Raw genomic sequence first — 22,205 nt, forward strand, 5'->3', positions numbered from 1 at the left:
GCAGAGATGGGGTTTGTGTTTTCAAGGTGCTCACATTTAAGGTGAGCTCTCCAGAATGATTCTTATACACCCTGAAATTTGAGGACTCCTCTCTGAGGGAACAAAGTTTACCGGTTCTGTAAACCACTGTCTATTCTTTCACCTAATGGAAAGAATGCCAAAAGAAACCTAAAACTGAGCAGCCTCCACTGACTTTATCAGTCTCTGATTGAGCAGAAAGAACTGACTGAGGCTATGCCCAACACAGATTTCCTTGTTATTAAGGGAGGTGAAAATTAAACATACCAATGTCACAATCAGAATAAGCAGAAATCATTTTATCACAACATATGAACATTTTAAAACAAGGCTTTTAGCCCAGGTGGGATGCATGAGACAAGTGCTCGGGCCTGGTGCACTGGGAAGACCCAGAGGAATCGGGTGGAGAGGGAGGTGGGAGGGGGGATCGGGATGGGGAATACATGTAACTCCATGGCTGATTCATTTCAATGTATGACAAAACCCACTGCAATGTTGTGAAGCAATTAGCCTCCAACTAATAAATGAAAAAAAAAAAGAAAGTAATGGTCTATAAAATATATTTAAATACAAAAATAAATAAATAAATAAAACAAGGCTTTTAAAGATTAGAGTAACTGAGGGAGGTGATATTATAATAGGAGAAAAGAAGGGATATACAAGAATGAGAGCTTTCAAAGAGAGAAAGGCACATAAAGGAAGAGAGGTGTGGTGAGACATATTCATTCATTCATCAAACATTCATTGATCAATTACAATGTGCCACAAATAATTATAAACACTTGGGAGACATTAATGAACACAACAGGCAAACATCCCTACCATCAGGAACTTACACTCTAGCAATGAAAGATAAACAATACATATAAATATGTATACATACAATTAAATACATTATAGAGATAGAGTATTTTCAGTTCAGTTCAGTCGCTCAGTCATGTCCGACTCTTTGGAACCCTATGAACCCCAGCACGCCAGGCCTCCCTATCCACCACCAACTCCTGGAGTTTACCCAAACTCAAGTCCATTCAGTTGATGATCCCAGCCAACCATCTTATCCTCTGACCTCCCCTTCTCCTCCTGCCCTCAATCTTTCCCAGCATCAGGGTCTTTTACAGTGAGTCAGCTCTTTGCATCAGGTGCCCAAAGTATTGGAGTTTCAGCTTCAGAATCAGTCCTTCCAATGAACACCCAGGACTGATCTCCTTTAGGATGGACTGGTTGGATCTCCTTGCAGTCCAAGGGACTCTCAAGAGTCTTCCGCAACACCACAGTTCAAAAGCATCATTCTTCGGCGCTCAGCTTTCTTTATAGTCCAACTCTCACATCCATACATGACTACTGGAAAATCCATAGCCTTGAGTAGACGGACCTTTGTTGACAAAGTAATGTCTCTGCTTTTTAATATGCTATCTAGGTTGGTCATAACTTTCCTTCCAAGGAGTAAGCATCTTTGAATCTCATGGCTGCAATCACCATCTGCCATGATTTTGGAGCCCCAAAAAATAGTCAGCCACTGTTTGCACTGTTTCCCCATCTATTTGCCATGAAGTGATGGGACTGATGCCATGATCTTAGTTTTCTGAATATTGAGATTTAAGCCAACTTTTTCACTCTCCCCTTTCACTTTCATCAAGAGGCTCTTTAGTTCTTCTTCATGTTCTGCCATAAGGGTGGTGTCATCTGCATATCTGAGGTTATTGATATTTCTCCCAGCAATCTTGATTCCAGCTTGTGCTTCCTCCAGACCAGCGTTTCTCATGATGAACTCTGCATAGAAGTTAAATAAGCAGGGTGAAAATATACAGCCTTGACGTACTCCTTTTCCTATTTGGAACCAGTCTGTTGTTCCATGTCTAGTTCTAACTGTTGCTTCCTGACCTGCATACAGATTTCTCAGGAGGCAGGTCAGATGGTCTGGTATTCCCATCTCTTCAAGAATTTTCCACAGTTTGTTGTGATCCACACAGTAAAAGGCTCTGGCACAGTCAATAAAGCAGAAATAGATGTTTTTCTGGAACTCTCTTGCTTTTTTGATGATCCAGCAGATGTTGGCAATTTGATCTCTGGTTCCTCTGCCTTTTCTAAAATCAGCTTGAACATCTGGAAGTTCACAGATCACATATTGCTGAAGCCTGGCTTGGAGAATTTTGACCATTACTTGGCTAGCATGTGAGATGAATGCAATTGTGCAATAGTTTGAGCATTCGTTGGCATTTCCTTTCTTTGGGATTGGAATGAAAACTGACCTTTTCCAGTCCTGTGGCCACTGCTGAGTTTTCCAGGTTTGTGGGCATATTGAGTGCAACACTTTCAGAGCATCATCTTTGAGGATCTGAAATAGCTCAACTGGAATTCCATCACCTCCACTAGCTTTGTTCATAGTGATGTTTCCTAAGGCCCACTTGACTTCACATTCCAGGATGTCTGGCTCTAGGTGTGTGATCACACCACCGTGGTTATCTGGTTCATATATAGAGTATTTTAGGAGGCAGTAAATTTTACAAAACAGCAAAAAATGAATAGGATAAAGAGGTCATGAAAAGTTGAGTAGGAATGATTTTACAAAGGTGGCTGGGGAAGCCAATATTCAAGCAAAGACTTTCCGGAAGTGAAGAAGTCAACTCTGCAGATATCTGGGGGAAGACCATTTAAGGCAGAATGAACAGCCAATACAAAGTCAGGAGAATGACTAAAGAAGGCCAATGTGCTGGGAAAGAATACATAGGGAAGGAGTGAGGAGATAGGAGTGAGAGATATTACAGACTAGATTAAACACTATATTAAGGATATTTGGTTTTACTTTGAAGAAAATCAAAAGCTAGTGAAGAACTCTAAGCAGGAGTCTGAAATGATCAACTTTTCCCCAAGGGATCACACTGGCTACTGAACTAGAAATAGATTAAAGGTGGAAGGAGGGAGAGTAGTCAAGAAACCACCATTGTAGCAATCCAGGCAAGGGAAGATGGCAGCTCAAGTGAAGTAGTGGCTATGGAAACCAGGCATCAGATCTGTATGTATCTGTAAAAGAGAGCCAACAGGATTCCTGGGCAGAAATGTGATGTGTAAGGAAATGGAAATAATGAAATACCACCAAGGTATTCACCTAAGTAACTAACAGGATAGAAATAAGAAAGATTGAAAATGAGCAGGTTTCCAGTGAGGGGACTCAGTTCAGTACTGGATAAGTTGAATTTGCAATTTCTAAGACAGCCACGACAGATGTATCTAGTACGCAGCTGAATACATGACTGTGAGGTTCAGAACAGAGGTCTGTGCTAGAGATGTAAATTTGGGAGTCATCAACACAAAGATGGTATTTAAAGCTATAAGATTTGACGAAATAACCATCTGAACGATCAAATAGAAGAGAAGCAGTCTATCTCCTGGCACACTTCAATACTGGGGGTGAAGGAACAGGGAAAGGAGAGATTAGCAAAGCAGACAGAGAATGAAAAACAAGTGCTCTGAAAGCCACAGGAAGAAAGTTTACTAAGAATGAGGCAATGATCAGTTGTCAGAGCTGTTGATAGATGGGCAGTAAGGTTGAAAATTCACCACCGGATTTAGCAACGTGGAAGTCACTGGCTACCTTGACAAATGTGTTTTGGTGGAGTGCAGGGAGCAAAAGCCTTACTGAAATATTCTTAGGAGATAGGCTTGCAGGGTGGAAAAAAAAAAAAGCAGACAACTTTTTAGAGGAGTTCTGCAGCAAATGGGAGCAGAGAAAGTTCTTCAGGAACAGAGATGTGAAAATTAGACTAGAAAGGGAAAGGAGATCAAGGTAAAGTCTTGTTACAAAGTTACAGCAATCAAGATAGTATGAGACCCGCATAAGGATAGACACAGAAAATTAAATTGAATTTAAAGTCCCCAAATATGCCCTTATATTGACAATCAATTGATTTTCATCAAGAGGGTCAAAATAATCCAATGGGGAAGAAAAGACTTTTCAACAAACGGTGCCAGAACAAGTGGAGAGTGACATGCAAAAGAAAGAAGCTGGAGCTCTACCTCATACCATCCATGAAAATTAATTCAAAATGGATCATAAACCTAAATCTAAGCACTAAAACTATACAGCTCTTAGAAGAAATCTCAGAGTAAACCTTCATGACCTTCAGTTAGGCAATGGCTTCTTATACATGACAACAAAAACAGAAGCAACGAAATGGAAAATAGACAAATTTGACATCAAAATTTAAAACTTCTATGTGTCAAAGAACACTATCAAGATAATGAAGAGGGACTTCCCTGGCTGTCCAGTGGTTAACACTCTAATTGCAAAGCAGGGGGTGTGGGTTCCATCCCCCTATAAACAAACCTAGACAGCGCATTAAAAAGCAGAGACATTACTTTGAGAACAAAAGCCCGTATAGTCAAAGCTATGGTTTTTCCAATGGTCATGTATGGATGTGAGAGCTGGACCATAAGAAGGCTGAATGCTGAAGAATTGATGCTTTCAAACTGCGGTACTGAAGAAGACTCTTGAGAGTCCCTTGGGCTGCAAGAAACCAAATCAGTCAATCCTAAAGGAAATTAACCCTGAATATCCACTAGAAAAACTGATGCTGAAGTTGAAGCTCCAATACTTTGGCCACCTGATGTGAAGAGCCAACTCACTGGAAAAGACCCTGATGCTAGGAAATATTGAAGGCAGGAGGAGAAGGGGACAACAGAGGCCAAGATGGTTGGACGGCATCACCAACTCGATGAACATTAAGTCTGAGCAAACTCTGGGAGATGGTGATTGATAGGAAAGCCTGGCATGCTAAAGTCCATGAGGTTGCAAAGAGCCAGACACAACTGAGCAAATGAACAACAACAAGCTCCATATGTCCTGCACCTGTGGGCACCAGCTCCCATGCATACCTGGTGCTGCCAGAGTCACAGGAATCCAAGCAGCTGCACCACTTCCACACCAAGTCCTCACTTTTTTCAAAATTATGGGAATGTGGTGGAACTGCGTATTAACAGTGGTGGGAAATTACCCAATTTTGGGTTCGTTGTGTTTGATGATTCTGAGGCTGTTCAGAAGGTGCTTAGCAACAGGCCCATCATGTTCAGAGGAGAGGTCCGTCTGAATGTGGAAGAAAAGAAGACTCGAGCCGCCCGTGAAGGGGACAGACCTGGAGGTCCTCGAGGTGGGCTGGGTGGTGGTATGAGAGGCCCACCCCGTGGAGGCATGGTGCAGAAACCAGGATTTGGAGTGGGCAGGTGCACTGCTCCAAGGCAGTGAATTGCTCTTCACCAGTCTTCAGGCAGCAGTACAAACTAGCTCCCACAGAATGATGAATTTCTTCAACCAACCTTGGTATCTTGGAATATGATCCTAGTCTATTATAAACTGCTTAAGTTTGTACAATTTTACTTTTTGTGTTAATGGTGTGTGCTCCTTCTCTCCCCTGCCTCCCACCTTTTAGTCCTTCACTTCCAATTTTGTGGAATGATATTTTAGGAAAAATGGATTTTTAAAGAAGAAAAAAAAGACTGACTGAATTTCTTTGCTTTATTTGCATATACAGACTGGATTTTTTTTTTAACAGTTTCCCTAAAGGAATGTGTCTTGCTTCTTACTGACATTTGGTATGTTTCATTCATTGGACTATTTCTTACTTACTTTCTATGTGTTTCAAAAGCCTGTGAGAATTACAGGATTTGATAAACATTTTGAAGACCAGAGAAATCCAAATTGTTTTCTTCTTTGAGAGTCATGACTATCTTCTGGTGTGGAGAAATTGCCATTGGAAAAATTGACAATTTTGATTCTCATTGATGTGGTTAAAAACTGAATAAAAGGTGTTAGTAGAGTTTTCTTTTAAAATATGATTACAAAACAGTTTCAAAATCTACTGTTTTTGACATTGGAATTTAAATTGTGAGATAGGTTTAAATGTCTAGAATGTAACTGATAAGCTTTTCTTGAACTGTTAGATTTTTTTTGAAAGTAGAGTTTTTTTCATGTTTAATTTGTATTTGTAAAAAAAGAAAAAAGAACAAAAAAAATTTCCAAATCTAAGTAACACAAAACCAGAGCAAAACTGTTGTGCCTTCTATTTATCTTTGATTCCAGTCTTGGCAATTGTTTCAAGAAAATAATAAAAGAAAGACCCCTAGATTTGTTCTGTCAGGTTCAGAATATGTTGGGAATTATGACTTCCTTTTTTACCCTGTATGTCTTGGGTTCATTTGTTATGCCTTATCCTGAAATTGAGTCTCAAACTGGAATGCCTTTGAGTACAGATGCTTCTGTAGAGTCCTTTGACCTGAATAGTTCAGCATTTGTATTAAGTTTTATTTCAGTGTCTATTCAGAATCCTAATCATAGCCCATAAGAAAGAATGTGACATTAATATTGGACTTTGATGGTGTGCTTGAGTGTGTGCTAGTTTTTTTTTTTTTTTAATCATAGCCATATGGTAAATTTTCTGTTTTGTTATGGTTCCCTTTTACTGGTGGGCATGCAGTGGGTATTCTTGGAAATGGCCAATTTTTATTAAAACGTTTCTGGAAGATCTGGCAAAATAAATAAATAAATTTTTGTTTTTCTATGATACATAGAAAACCCTAAATATACTATCAGAAAATTACTAGAGATAATCAGTAAATTTAGTAAATGATTTGCATGATAAATATCAACAAAATCAATACACAGAAATCACTTTTATATAGAATATATAGAAATCACATTTCTATAACAAACAAAAATCATAAAGAGAAATTAAGGAATTAATCCCTTTTGCCACTGCAACAAAAAGAATAAAATACCTAGGAGTAAACCTACCTAAGGAGACAAACGAACTGTATACAGAAAACTATAGGACACTAATGAAAGAAATCAAAGATGACATAAACAGATAGAGAGTTTATTCTGTGTTCCTGGGTTGGAAGGATCAATATAGTGAAAATTACTAGACTACCAAAAGCAATCTACAGACTCAATATAATCCCTATCAAATTACCAATGACATCTGTCACAGAACTAGAACAAAAAATTTCACAATTTATATGGAAAGACAAGAGACTCTGAATAACCGAAGCAATCTTGAGAAAGCAGAATGGAGCTGAAGGAATCCACCTTCCTGACTTCAGAATACACTACAAAGCTACAGTCATCAAGACAGTACAGTACAGGCACAAAAACAGAAATATACACCAATGCAACAACATAGAAAGCCCTGAGATAAACCCACACACCAACGGGCACCTTATCCTTGACACAGGAGGCAAGAATATACAATGGAGAAAAGACAGTCTCTTCAATAAGTAGTGCTGGTAAAACTGGACAGCTATATGTAAAAGAAAGAAATTAGAACACTTCATAACACCATACAAAAAGATAAGCTCAAAAATAAGTGTAAAATCAGAAACTAAAAAACTCTTAGAGGAAAACATAAGCAGAACATTCTATGACATAAATCACAGCAAGATCCTCTATGAACCACCTCCAAGACTAATGGGAAAAAAAACAAAACAAGTGGGACCTAATTAAACCTTAAAGTTTTTACACAGCAAAGGAAAGTATAAACAAGGTGAAAAGACAATCCTGAGAATGGGAGAAAATAATAGCAAATGAAACAACTGACAAAAAATTAATCTCCAAAATACACAAGCAGCTTAGGCAGCTCAATATAAAAAAAAAAAAAACTCAATTAATGAGTGGACAGAAGATCTAAGCATACATTTCTCCAAAGAAGACATACAGATGGCTAATAAACACATGAAAAGATGTTCAAAATTGCCCAGGATTAGAGAAATGCAAATCAAAACTACAATGAGATATCATCTCACACTGCTTAGAATAGCCATTATCAAAAAATCTACAAACAATAAATGCTGGGAGAGGGTGTGGAAAAGAGAGAACTCTCTTGCACTGCTTGTGGGAATGCAAATTGAATGTAAAATGTAAGTAAATGTAAACCACTATGGAGGACAGTATGGAGATTCTTAATAAACTAGAAATAAAACTACCATATAACCCAACAATCCCACTACTGGGCATACACCCTGAGAAAACCGTAACTGAAAAAGTCACATTATCCCAATGTTCACTGCAGCACTATTTACAAGAGCAAGGACATGGAAGCAACCTAACGGCCCATCAACAGATGAATGGATAAAGAAGCTGTGGTACATATAGACAATGGAATATTACTGAGCCGTAAAAAAGGAACACATCTGAGTCAGTTCTAATAAGCTGGATGCACCTATCTGCAGGGTAGCAATGGAGACACAGAAAACAGACTTTCAAACACAGAGTTGGGGAAAGAGAGGGTGGGACAAATGGAGAGAGTAGCATGGAAACATATACACTACCATAGGTAAAACAGACAGCCAGTGGGAATCTGGTGTATGACTAGGGAGCTCAAGCCAGTGCTCTGTGACAACGCAGAGGGGTGAGATGGGTGGGAGGCGGGAGGCAGGTCCCAAAGGGAGGGGACATATGCATACCTATGACTAATTCACGTTGATGTATGGCAGAAACCAACACAATATTGTAAAGCAATTATCCATCAATTAAAAATAAAAAATTTTAAAAATTACAAAATACAAACAGCATTAGAAAGAATAATAATGAACCAAGAAGGAAACTTAAGAAAATGAAGAAAAAGAGAGAGAGAGAAATAAGAGGCAATAATTCAGGGTTCAGTAGATGACACCCACAACAAGTCCTGGGACCCAATTATAATCTGATGACATGAGATTCAAATGATCACATGCAAAGTTTTTGACAGAAAGGAAGAAGACTTTCTAGAAGTAGCAACTAGAAATCAAGACAACATATACCCAAATTTTATGCCAGTTGTCTGAGAATAGTGAGAGAAAAAGCAGATAGTTTTTGAGAAGGTTACAGCAGAAGCAGTGTCCTCATAGAAAGACTAGGGCAAAGGATAAAACATTCAGAGAAAAACATAAAGATATAGGGGATTTGGGTGAAATTGGACTCTGACTTCCAGAGAGCACAAGGAAAGTTTCAGGAATTAAGGAAACCTAAGGGTTCAGAATCAGTAATGTGCAAAGCATCATGAGGATTACAATCCAAGAAATAAGGAAGAGTCTAGGGCCTCCTATAGAGAATGACATAAATGGGAATCAAGGACATAGTGCGATTGGTCCTGATAAACAGTAGTCAAGTGGCAGGGAGGGATAAGTGTTATGGAGGCTCCTTCTAAATGGGCATGAAGAGATATGAAGTAATACAGTCTTAACCCTAATGTGCCATCTTAGCCCCAGTGTGGCATATAAAAGCTAAGATGAACCTCATGATTCTCCCCTCGTGTTCATGTCTTAATATAACACCCTCTCCTTGAGTGTATGCATGACCTGTGATATGCTTCTAGTCAACAGAATATGGTAACAATGACAGGACATCATTCCCTTGATTACATTATATAACAGAGGTACTCTATCTTAGTACAACAGTGTGAGAAACTCTGCAGACTCTCTGAAATGAGTGGCCGTGATGGGGAAGCCCCTGTGGCAAGAAATCATGCAGCTTCTAGGAACTGTGGACAGCACCAATGACCTGAGGGTGGTCTCCAGCTGACAGCCAGCCAAAAGCCGGGGCCCCTAGTCATATAACAACAAGGGTATTAATTCTGCCAACAACCTGAATGAGCTTGGAAACGATCTTTCCCGTCACGCCTTTGGATGAGAATGCAGCCCAGACAACACCTTGATCACAACCTTGTGAAACCCTGAACAAATGATCCAGTTAAGCTGTGTCCAAACTCCTGACCTATAGAAACGATAAAATAATAATTGTGCTTTTTCAAGCTGCTAAGTCTGTAGTAATTTGTTACATAGCAGTAGAATATGAATATATCTACTATGAGAGATTCATCTTGACCCATTAAAGGAGGTGAGGATTGTCTAGGGGAGCCAGGCTTATGACCACACAGTATCTCTTTACTCCATTCAATGACCAGTATTAGGTCTAGGGGAGGTAGACTCAATGGGGTTGTGAGTTAGAAAGTAGATGACTTTAGCTGGAGCAAACAACACATTACAAGATAAGATTAAAAAGAAAGTCAAGGGGAGAAGTCTGATGAGACTTTCTACTTTCTGCTCAATTTTTCTATAAACCTAAAACTGCTCTAAAAAATAAAGTAATAAAAAAAATTTTTTTTAAAGATACTGTGCTTAGTCGCTCCAGTGGTTTCGAACTCTTTGAGATCCCATGGACTGCAGACCACCAGGCTCCTCTGTCCATGGGAATTCTCCAGGCAAGAATACTGGAGTGGGTTGCCATGCCCTCCTCTTCTTCACAACCCAGGGATCAAACCCAGATCTCCCACATTGCAGGCAGATTCTTTACCATCTGAGCCACCAGGGAAGCCCAAGAATACTGGAATTGGTAGCCTATCCCTTCTCCAGGGAATCTTCCCAACCTAGGAATTGAACCAGGGTCTCCTGCATTATAAGCAGATTCTTTACCAGCTGAGCTACCAGGGAAGCAAAAAAATGTACTTGGCATTCATTATTCTTAACCCCATGAACTGCAGCCTGCCAGGCTCCTCTGTCCATGTAATCCTCCAGGGAAGAATACAGGAGTGGGTAACCGTTCCATTCTCCAGGGGATCTTCCCAACCCAGGGATCAAACCTGGGTCTCCCGCATGACAGGTAGAGTCTTCACTGACTGAGCTACCAGGGAAGCCCAAAAAAAGATAGTCTGAAGTCATATAATGGAGGCCCCGACATGGCATACTACTATGTAGGCAATACATAATCAATGTACACATTTCTAAGGAGTGAAGACCTAATTTGAACTCGGCCTTAAATAATTCTAGTCACAGCCAAAAAAAAAAAGATTTGAAGAAGAGAAACTAGAGACAGGTAAGTAGACAAGCACTGTATTATCTCACATGAGTACCTGAATTAGGGCAGTTTAGTAGCAATGAAAAGGAAAGACACATAATCTCTCCCGGAGGTATAAATGACAGGATATGGCTACTGATTAGATGTAGGATAAGAAGCTCTTTGAGACAAAGACGACTCAGGTGCTTCCAGCCAATGACACTAGAAGGCAATAGTTATCATTAAATGAGACTAGAAACAAAGAAGGTTCCAGAAGGGACAGATTATGAGCTCCAAGAAAGACAAGAAGCAAAGGAGAAAGAAAAAAAATGTTATAGAAATGTATCCCAAAAGAAAATTAAAAGTTATTACAGTACAGAAATTGCTTTTGCAGCATTAAAAATAGGTAAACTACTATGTACTATCCAGTCAGTTCCTGGAGCTAAAATTTTAATCCATTATCGGAAAAAAAGTTGACATTAGAAATTATTTAACGCAAATCTTCCTCTCTAGTTCCACTGTTACACATTTGGGAAAAAAAAGCACAGATAGCTAAAGGGAAGTTGTGTATAGAGCAGGGAGCTCAGCCTGGTGCTCTGTGACAAGCGAGAGCGGTGGGATCTGGTGGGAGGCAGGAGGGAGGTTCGAGGCACAGGAGGGAGGGGACACGTGGATATCTATGGCCGAGCCATGTAGATGTATGGCAGAAACGAACACAACACTGTAAAGCAATTATCATCCAATTAAAAATAAATTTTAAAAATGCCCGAAGAGGTTAGATGGCTTCCTAAAGGTAGCAACTAATTAAAGGCAGGGACTAGATTAGAATCCAGGTCTTATGATTCTCAGTCTACTCCATGTCCCGAATTAACTTAGTCAGAGGCAGTTCCTACTTACATAAATCAATTATCTATGTCCTTTATGGTCAGAAATGACCACCTGAGCATGCCAGTACTTGGAATTTTCTTCTCTTGGTTCTTCTGCAGATCTTGCTGCTTTATGTGACAGAAATCATAAATACCAACAACTAGCAGAACAGGAAAGAAACCAAACGGCCTATTCCTGAAGGAAAACAGTATGACAATAAACGAGGCCGTGAGAAACCTCACTAAGGATTTTATCAACAGTACCACACTTCCTCCATACACACAGATAGGGCTGTCTCCATACCCCTATGCTTCAACACTTGGCCAGAAAAAAATCCTGTCTGAAGCCATGAATGCCATCACCAATGGCTGAAGCTAGTTGAGAATCAAGTTGCAACAGGCATTTTAAACTGTTGCCTAATTTAAAAGGAAAACATTCCCCCTAAATATGTAACAATTCTCAAGGATGAGCTAATTTTTCTAGTAATTCATATACTAAGTTTTAGAGGGTAAGCCAGGGAACCTACCCATTATGCTCAACATAATACCAGAAGTAAACTGCATTTTGAGTTCAAACAAAAAAAATTATTTCATAACCAAAGACTACCCTCCACTTCATAGTATATCTCAATTCAGACTACCACATTTACAGTATACTGCCAACCCTCAGACTAAAAACTACATGGTCTTTTATGAGGACTCCTTTCTCTGAATTTATAGTATAGCATGAATTAATATACAAATTATTAAAATTATTTAAATATTTGTTACTTTCCTTACAGTTTCCATTCAAACAGAAAACTAAATATAAAAGGAAACCTAAAAAGAAAAATAGGACAGACAGTAACTTTCTAAAGTCTCAACAAAGCATATACTATTCTGCTAAAGGATCTTCCTACTTGACCTCAAGTAGTTCACCACACCCTTATGCAACAATCTAGAAGATTGCTTCACTTTCAAAATATTTTTCTATGACAAATATGGATAACAACAATCCACTAAAATAGTATTTGGAGTTCTAAGATATCACTTAAATCAATTATCCAAGTACACCTGCTCTGTCTTAGAAAATAGTCACAGCTGCAGAAAGGGAAGGGAAACAAATTTCTAAAATCATACATTATGAAACAAAAGAATTCTGAAATTTTAAATTACTTCACCCATGTTTTCCACAATGTAAAAAGTTCAATGCAAAGTGCATCAATGCTCTTACATCAGTGATTTTCCTGGTTCTGACACTGTATCATTGCTCACCAAATCTAAGAGAAGTTTCATTGTAAGCTGGCTGTTCATTATTGCCTAGCTATTCTTTCAGAAAATCTTTCCTTGATTGTAAAGTCTCAAACATTTAAAACTACAATTTACATTTTTTTTCCTGGATGTATCTTCTTTGTGTAATTTTTTTAAATCCCAATTAGGTGAGAAAATTTCCATGACCAAGACTGTACCTGCTATTTCTTAGGCATCTGTCTCTAAAGACAGCACTAGCAAAATGGAAAAAGCAAAAGCTTTACAAAAAAAAAAATGGTGAGTTATGTAAACCAGTTCTGCCACTTACTAGCTAGATGACTTGTGTTTCAGTTTCTTTTCTTTATCAATAGTGAAAGGGAACAGAAAATATCCATGTTCAATGTTGTCATTAGAATTCGATAATATAGTTTGTAAAAGCACATGGTACAAAGTAGACAACTTGTTGAAGAACACTACTATTAACATTACCACAAATAATCATCTAAAACTGCGACTGTAAAAAGGTTAAACATATTTTTTGCTAGTAAAATCTTCCCAAAAATTATATAAAAATCTCTCTCATCACCAGCAAATTTTAACAGTCATTCAAATCTCTACCCTCCAGAAATCATGTTAGAAGAATTACATATAGTGGAATAAAATACACCAGGCTCTTTTTCTTCCTTTCAACTCCTACCAAGTTACAATCGCGTACTTTTAAACAGTTTTCTATAAGGTTGTGCCATACGACACTGCTATCTTTACATGTCAACACTGGTCAACTTATTGGTCATTTCACAGGGTTCAATGTGAAACTGACATGCTCAGTGAAAACTTAGTCATCTCAGCCTGGGTTGCAGTTGCTACACAAAAACAGAGGCTGTTAAAATAAATGAGGACTTTGAAATAAAGTGAAATTTAAAAGTTCACCCTTATTTTAGGGCTTTTATCTTGCACAAAGTTCTTCTTCAAACTAAAAAGTTAATACACCATGAAGATATTTCCAAGCAAAACCCTATATGATCTTCCAGAATTATTTTCTAGATTATGAAAAATATGATTTTCAGGAAGAGATGATCAAGTAAGGATCCTTATGCTGACAAGTAAATGCAAGCACGGAACTGAAGAACTTAAATATTTTTAACAGGATGACTAAAATTTCAGGAGCTAACAACGTTTAAAACTAAGGGCCTCATGAGTATGATATTTAAGCTAAAGGCTTAAATACAGGAGACAAAATTATTCGCCAGAGAATTTTTGAGAGAGAATTCTCAACCTATCTTCAGTAGTCCTCAAAACTGGCTCACAATAAAATTATCTAAAGGATGAAAAGAAAAACAAAAAACTGCCTTATGAGGGATTAGGGCCCTAACAGACACTGTAATATGGAGAAGGAAATGGCAATCCACTCCAGTACTCTTGCCCAGAAAATTCCATGAACTGAGGAGCCTGGTGGGCTACAGTCCATGGAGTTGCAAAGAGTCAGATACTATAACTGAGCACTTTCTTTCTTTCAGACACTGTAATGAAGTTGCCCAGCTGATTCTAACATGCATTCAAGGTAGAGAACCCTGTCCAAAGGGTTTTTTCCATACTCCTTCATTTTATAAACCAAGACTACATTTTGAGATTATGTTTCTAGGCCAGTTAAAGTTCCAGAGATTCTAGTCTACCAGAGGAGAAGGCTAGTCTTATTGAGAATCACCTAATTCAGATGACAATCATACAAATATTAATGGTACAGTTCTGTACAAACATCTCTTTATAAGAAAACATCACCCTGTATCACCATGAAAACAACATGTATAGCAAAAAATCCCCCATTTAAAAAACTGTAGTAATATTAACATATTAGAGGGGATATTAGCAATCTGTAGAACCATTATGGTATTTTCAATTACTTGGAATAGTCCTTCTTTTTTTAAAAAAGAACTTGCTAAATTCTAAATAAAACACTAACAGCTTGTTTGATATAATTTTAATAATCAACTTAAAAGAAAACATAACTGAGATATAAATCCCATTTAATTTCCAACTTAATATTTAAAAGTAGTCCAATTAAGAATAATCTTACTGTTCTAGAATCTGAGAATGGATTGTATTCATCAAGTCCTGGTGGGACATTTCTTGTCACTTGTGTAACTGATGGATCCTGGAATAAAATTCAAAGGAGAAAAAAAGGTTACTTATCCTTTAAGATATATTTATATTTACAAAGCATCTGCTTTATCTGTACGTTTGGTCACCCAGCTAACAGAGGAAAATAAAGAAGATTATCAGATTTACTCAGTCCCATTTCCACAAAGTTGAAATTTAAACCCACAGCCCTCACACCCTCAAAGAAAAAGAAATGAAAACTAGGTTAGATGCAAATCAGCGGCTAGCTATTATTTAAAGAATGAAAATAGACCACCTCTTAACAGTTGTGTGGAACCAACTGCATCTTAGCAAATCTTGAGTCAATCCATCCTTTCCTTTGGGCTGCTCGAAGAGTTCATGTCCCCCTTTTCTTGAAAATAATATCTTCAGTTTTCCCTACTGCATATTTAAGTACCACCGTACAAATCAGTGTCACATACAGGCAACATCTAGAGTATTCAAGATCAAGCCTCTCTTGCTTGTTTTATTCTACAAAGTGTTTCTCTATGACTGTAGTTTATATTGTTCCACATGATCCTAGACTGTCTCCCTTTTCCAAGTATTATCACCACATTATCCCAGCTTTTCAAATCTTAATATTAGGCTTTCATATAAATAACTGAATCACAAAATCCTAGTTATTCTATTTCTCTTGATTGTAAAACGTAAGATACTAACATAATGAACATCTCAACAAAATCAACTACATAACTAATATGAAAGGGATATGCAAACCATAATGTACAGCCTCATCAGCCTTTACATCACATTAGTCACACACTTTCACATTCATCAGAATCAAATAAAACACACACTGCTGCACCCTACTCCCAGAGGTTCTGATTCAACAGGTCTGGGGTGGGACCTGAGAATCTGCAGTTCTAACAAATTCCCAGGTGATGCTGCTGCTGGGGACCACTGCTCCCTTGTCTACACTGTCCCTTCTCTAATCCGTCTTCCTTAACAAAGCCAAAAATATAAAGCTGATCTTCTCATTCCCCCCCTCCAATCCCTCCCCTCTGCCCCTTTATCCATTTCAGATTTTTAGAAACTCTCAACTATAAAATACAGCTTCCTCAAAACAAGACACAAAGCTTCTGACTATCTGAACTAGCCCCTGCCTACCTTCCAGCTTTCTCAACTCTATAACCATCCTCACCTCACCAACCCTTCTCCCTTAGCCAAACAAAACAAGCTACTACATAAAAAGCCTCACACTTGGCAATAAGCAAGTGGTAAAGATAAATTAAAAGTACAGCACAGACGAAAAATAAAGGCTTTAAGTTTGCTCCACAATAAAATGGGAAGGAGGGAATGAAATCACTCTACTTCTCAGGGTTTCCCTCCCAAGTTTATTAAAAAATGACTAGAAAGATTATCAAGAGTGGATGCATGCTTTGGGGGGAAAATTAAGAAAAAAAAGAAACATGAATATTTTGATAAAATTTTTTATCAAGTTGACATTGTTGTGCATAAAATTTAGAAGTGGGTCCAGGGTCAAAACGTGGAGACCTAGTGAATCTGGATGGTCCAGCTGCAGACATGACGCCCAGCCCACCACCATCCACCACAAAACCAGGAGACCTGAGTCCTCAGATACCATGTGCTTCCTCAGCATTGCTTCCTCAGGCAGTAATACTCTTCCAGGCAGAGTCAGCCTGGCAATCTCCTCCTCTTCCTTGAAGACTCAGCCCGAAGACTACCTCATATGCTAACCAGTAATCTTCCTGATTCCTGCCTGATAACCCAGTCACTCCATCCCAATCTCAATGTTCCCACAGAACTTGGTATTTACCTCCATTAGCATTTATTTCACTGAACCATGATGAGCTTCATGCAAGTCTTTTTCCCCCAAATTAGATTGTGACATCTTTGAATACAAGAAATCAGTAAATAGGTCTTTTTAAATTTAATTATACATGCAAAGTAACACTGTTTTCTTGAGTGATTATCACCAGCTCTAGGGGAAAAAATCTACAATAAGTATCTGGGATTGCAGCAGCAGTAATAACCAAGAAATACTTCCTAAGAAAAATTTACAAATGAAGTTAACTCAAAAAGTAAAAAAATGTTTAATCTCACTCATAAGAAGATCTCCACAACTAGAGAAAGCCCACACACAGCAACAAAGATCCAGTGCAGCCAAAATATAAATAAAATAACTACATCCTGAACAAGAAATAATCTTAAAATATTAGACCAAAAAATTGCAGAGAAAGGAATACTCTCCAACTCATTCTATGAGGCCACCATCATCACCCTGATACCAGAAACAGACGAAGATATCACAAAAGAAAAAGAAAATTACTGGCCAATATCACTGATGAACATAGATGCAAAAATTCTCAATACTAGCAATCTGAATCCAACAATACATTAAAAGAAACATACACCACGATCAAGTGGAGTTTATCCCAGGGAAGCAAGGATTTCTCAATATTTGCAAATCCATGTGATACAACCACAGTAACAAATTGAGGAACATGAACCATAAAATGAATAAGAAACATACTTATTTCAACAGACACAGAAAAAGCTTTTGACAAAATTCAGCACCCAATTATGACAAATAAAAAAAAAACTCTTCAGAAAGTGGGCATAGAGGGAACATAACTCAACATAATAAAGGCCATATATATCCAATCTATAGCTAACATCATTCTTAATGGTGAGAAGCTGAAAGCAGTTCCTCTAAGATCAGGAACAAGACATAGATGTTCTCTCTTGCCACTTTTATTCAACATAGTTTTGGAAGTCCTAGCTACAGTAATCAGAGAAGAAAAAGAAATACAGTGAATCCAAATTGGAAAAGAAGTCAAATTCTCACTGTTTGCAAATGATATGATACTATACATAGAAGATCCAATAAGATGCTACCATAAAACTACTAGAGCTCATCAATCAATTTGGTAACACTGCAGGTTACAAAATTAACACAAATAAATCTGCTGCATTTCTATACACTAACAATGAAAGATCAGAAAGAAAAATTCAAGAAACAATTCCATTTACCATCACATCAAAAACAATAAAATATCTAGGAATAAGCCTACCTAAAGAGACAAAAGACCTGTACTCTGAAAATTATAAGACAGATGAAAGAAGCTGAAGACGACACAAGTAGATGGAAAGATGTTCTTGGACTGGAAGAATCAAAACTGCCAAAAGGACAATACTATCCAAGGCAATCTACAGATTCAATGCAATTCCTATCAAATTACCAATGGCATTTTTCACAGAACTAGAATAAAAAATCTTAAAATTTGTATGGAGATGCAAAGACCCCAAATAGCCAAAGCAATCTTGAGAAAGAAAAACAGAGCTGGAGTAATCAGGCTCCCTGGCTTCAGACTATATTACAAAGCTATAGTCATCAAAACAGTATAAAACTCACAAAAATAAAAATACAAATCAATGGAGTAAAATAGAAAGTCCAGAAATAAAACCATGCACCTACAGTCAACCAACTTATGACAAAGGAGGCAAGACTAGACAATGCTGGAAAGACAGTCTCTTCAACAAACGGTGCTGGGAAAACTGGACAGTTTACATCTTAAACAATGAAATTAGATCCTTCTGTAACATTATACACAAAAATAAGCTCAAAATGGATTGAAGATCTAAATATGAGACCAGACACTATAAAACTCCTAGAGAAAAACACTTTCTGATATAAATCACAGCAATATCTTTTGCAATCCATCTCCCAGAATAATGGACATAAAAACAAAAATATATAAATGGGACCTACTTAAACCCAAATGCTTTTGCAAAGCAAAGGAAACAATAAACAAAAAGAAAACCCACAGACTGGGAGAAAATATTTGCAAATGATGTGACTGACAAGGTCACAAAATTCACTAACAATTCATGAAGCTCTACATCATTAAAATCAACAACCCAAATTAAAAAATGGGCAGAAGACCTAAACAGACATTTCTCCAAAGAAGGCATATGGATGGCCAGGAGGCACATGAAAAATGTTCAACATTGCTAATTGTTAAAGAAATTCAAATCAAAACTACAATGAGATATCACGTCACACCAGTCAAAATGGCTGTCAACAAAAAATCCAAAAGCAACAAATGCTAGAGAGGGTGTGGAGAGAAGGGAACCCTCCCACACTCTTGGTGGGAATGTAAATTGGGACAGCCACTACGTAGAACAATCTGGAGGGTCCTTAAAAGACTAAAAATAGAGCAACCATATGACACTGTAATTCCACTCCTGGGCATATATTCAGAGAAAAATATGGTTTCCAAAAGCATACACGCACCCCAATGTTCATCACAGCACTGTTTACAACAGTCAAGATATGGAAGCAACACAAATGTCTATCAACAGAGGAATGGATAAAGAAGTGGTGCATATATACGATGCAATATTACTCAGCCAAATAAAAGTATGAAATAATGACATTTGCAGCAACATGGATGGACGTAGAGACTGTCATACTGGGCGATGAAAACCAAACAGAAAAGGAGAAACATTGCATGATATCTCTTATATGAGAATCTAAAAAAACATGATACAAATGAGTTTGTTTACAAAACAGAAAGAGACTCACAGACTTAGAAAACCACCTTATGGTTGCCGGGGTGGGGGGAGATGGGAAGAATGGATAGAGAGTTTAGGATGGGAACGTACACAGTGCTATATTAAATATAGATAATCAACAAAGACCTACTGTATAGCACAAGGAACTCTGCTCAATGCCATGTGGCAGCTTGGATGGGAGGGGAGTTTGGGGGGAAATGGAGAATGGATATGTGTATTTGTATGGCTGAATCCCTTTGCTGTCCACCTGAAACTATCACAATATTATTAATAGGCTAAAAAATAATTATCTGTATTTAAATTTTTAAAAATAATAGAAGACAATTTGGAAAAGAAGACATGCAAATATTAAGCAAATATACTGAAAGTGAAAGGGTTAGTCACTCAGTCATGTCTGACTCTTTGCAACCCCATGGACTACAGCCCACCAGGCTCCTCTGTCCATGGAATTCCTCAGGCAAGAACATTGGAGTGGGTTGCCATCCCCTTCCCCAGGGGATCTTCCTGACCCAGGGATTGAACCTTGGTCTCCTGCATTGCAGGCAGATTCTTTACCTGTCTGAGCACCAGGGAAACCCCAAAGAATACTGAATCGGGTTGTCATTTCCCTCTGCAGGGATTCTTCCCAACCCAGGGATCAAACCTGCAACTCCTGCTTTGGCAGGTGGATTCTTCACCACTGAGCCACCAGGGAAGCCCATAATGGTAAAGAAAAATGAAAATGTGGAATAAGAAATGGAATAATTTTTTTAAAAAAAGAAAAGAAATAGAGGGGAGGCAAAATAGTCCCAGAAAGATGAATCCTGCTTAGCCAACATTCATGCCATCAATGTCATTTTCTCAATGCTACTTAAGTACAATGAGTTCTAGCTTTCATTCAACAAATATGTATAACCAATTATCAAGTGTCCTAAAATTCAAGTTCACATTAAAATTTTTTAATCCCACATAAAGTGTAACTTTATTTTAAAAAGGCCCAGAATGAAATCATTCTTCAATTTTCTACCTTTGACTACAATAATTAAAATGACCTTTTTTCCTTCCAGATTTGAGGTTAATCCAGGATGAAAGTTAACTGGCAGCTTGCCAAAATCACTGTCTCAAATTCTAGTTGATCTAGAATCTACCTCAACGTAGTATTAGGTGACCAAGCACTAGACTATAGGATATACCAAGAGTGATTTAGGAAGATAAAGAACTGATATCTCTGACTTATAACATAATCAACATTTCAAATTAGTTTTTAATAAATGCAAACAGTGCTGAGGAAGCTACAGTCTCTAAACTGAGAGAAAATCAGCAAAGTTGATGATTTAATTAATAATGAATTATTTTTCAATGCCTATTAAGTATTGAGCACTTATTTACATTATTTCCAATCCTTGCTGTGATCCTCCCTGATGGACCATATTGTTCTGTTTTTCAGGAAAAAAAAAGCTATGGCCTTAAAAAAGAAACTTCCTCAAGGTTAATTAGCATACGTCCGAAATAAAACATGAAGTCAGGACTTCCCAATGCCTATATATACTCTTTCCATCAGATATACTAAAAATAGTTTACCACAACCATAACTTTATCAAGAGAAGACATTGGTTGAGTGGTTGTTTATCAATTCCAAAACTTAAAAAGGAAAATATCTTGCTTCCTCTTCAACACAATCAAAATTAAACTGTTTCAACTGGTAAGCTGGTTGCTTCTATAACAGTGGTTCTCACACTCAGCAAGCACTGGAATCATTTGGAAGGCTTATCAAAATCCAAACCGCTGAGCCCCATTCCAGCGTACCGTCAGGTCTGGAACGGTGGCTGAGAATTTGCACTTGTACCAAGGAAAACATTCTGAGCTAGTCTCATTTTACTTACTTAGAGGAATATACTAGATTTCTGTATTTTACTAACTTTCAAGAAGCAAGACATTCTTTAGATGTTAAATATCCTTTTTGGCTCTGATTATCAATAAAGTTACACCATTTAGTCAAATCAGGGCTATTCTGCTAGCCCTTTAGTAAGCAACTTAACGTCATGGTCATGTTTCATTAAAAACCAAGATGCATTACAAAAATAAATTTTTTTAAGAAGAGAATAAATAAATATTTTACATTATACTTTTTTATATCTTAAACCAAGTTTATTTACCAAACCCTCTGGGGTCGTGCTAAAGAGCCTCTTGATGAAAGTGAAAGAGGACAGTAAAAAGTTGGCTTAAAATTCAACATTCAGGAAACTAAGATCATGGCATCCAATCCGTCACTTCATGGCAAATAGATGGGGAAACAATGGAAGCAGTGACAGACTTTATTTCTGGGGGCTCCAAAATCACTGCAGATGGTGATTGCAGCCATTAAATTAAAAGACACTTGCTCCTTGGAAGACAAGCTATGACCAACCTAGACAGCATATTAGGAAGTAGAGACATTACTTTGCCAACAAAGGTCTGTCTAGTCAAAGCTATGGTTTTTCCAGTAGTCATGTATGGATGTGAGAGTTGGATTATAAAGAAAGCTGAGCACCAAAGAATTGATGCTTTTGAACTGTGGTGTTGGAGAAGACTCTTGAGTCCCTTGGACTGCAAGGAGATCCAACCAGTCCATCCTAAAG

General features: G+C 37.8%; 1 protein-coding gene across 4 annotated transcripts in view; it reads right to left on the bottom strand.

Moving 5' to 3' along the window:
- Positions 1-22,205, bottom strand: part of SCAMP1 (secretory carrier membrane protein 1) — a 150,190-nt gene that overhangs the window by 107,421 nt on the left and 20,564 nt on the right. For all 4 annotated transcript variants that reach the window (XM_043919970.1, XM_043919969.1, XM_043919967.1 and 1 more), the window contains exon 2: positions 14,987-15,064. Coding sequence is in view for 3 of the 4 variants with exons in the window: in XM_043919969.1 (XP_043775904.1) it covers positions 14,987-15,064 (78 nt within the window). In the remaining variant the exon portion in view is untranslated. The remainder of the gene's footprint in view (positions 1-14,986; positions 15,065-22,205) is intronic.

The sequence above is a fragment of the Cervus elaphus genome, chromosome 12 (assembly GCF_910594005.1).
Source record: "Cervus elaphus chromosome 12, mCerEla1.1, whole genome shotgun sequence".
Classification (NCBI taxonomy): Eukaryota; Metazoa; Chordata; class Mammalia; order Artiodactyla; family Cervidae; genus Cervus; species Cervus elaphus.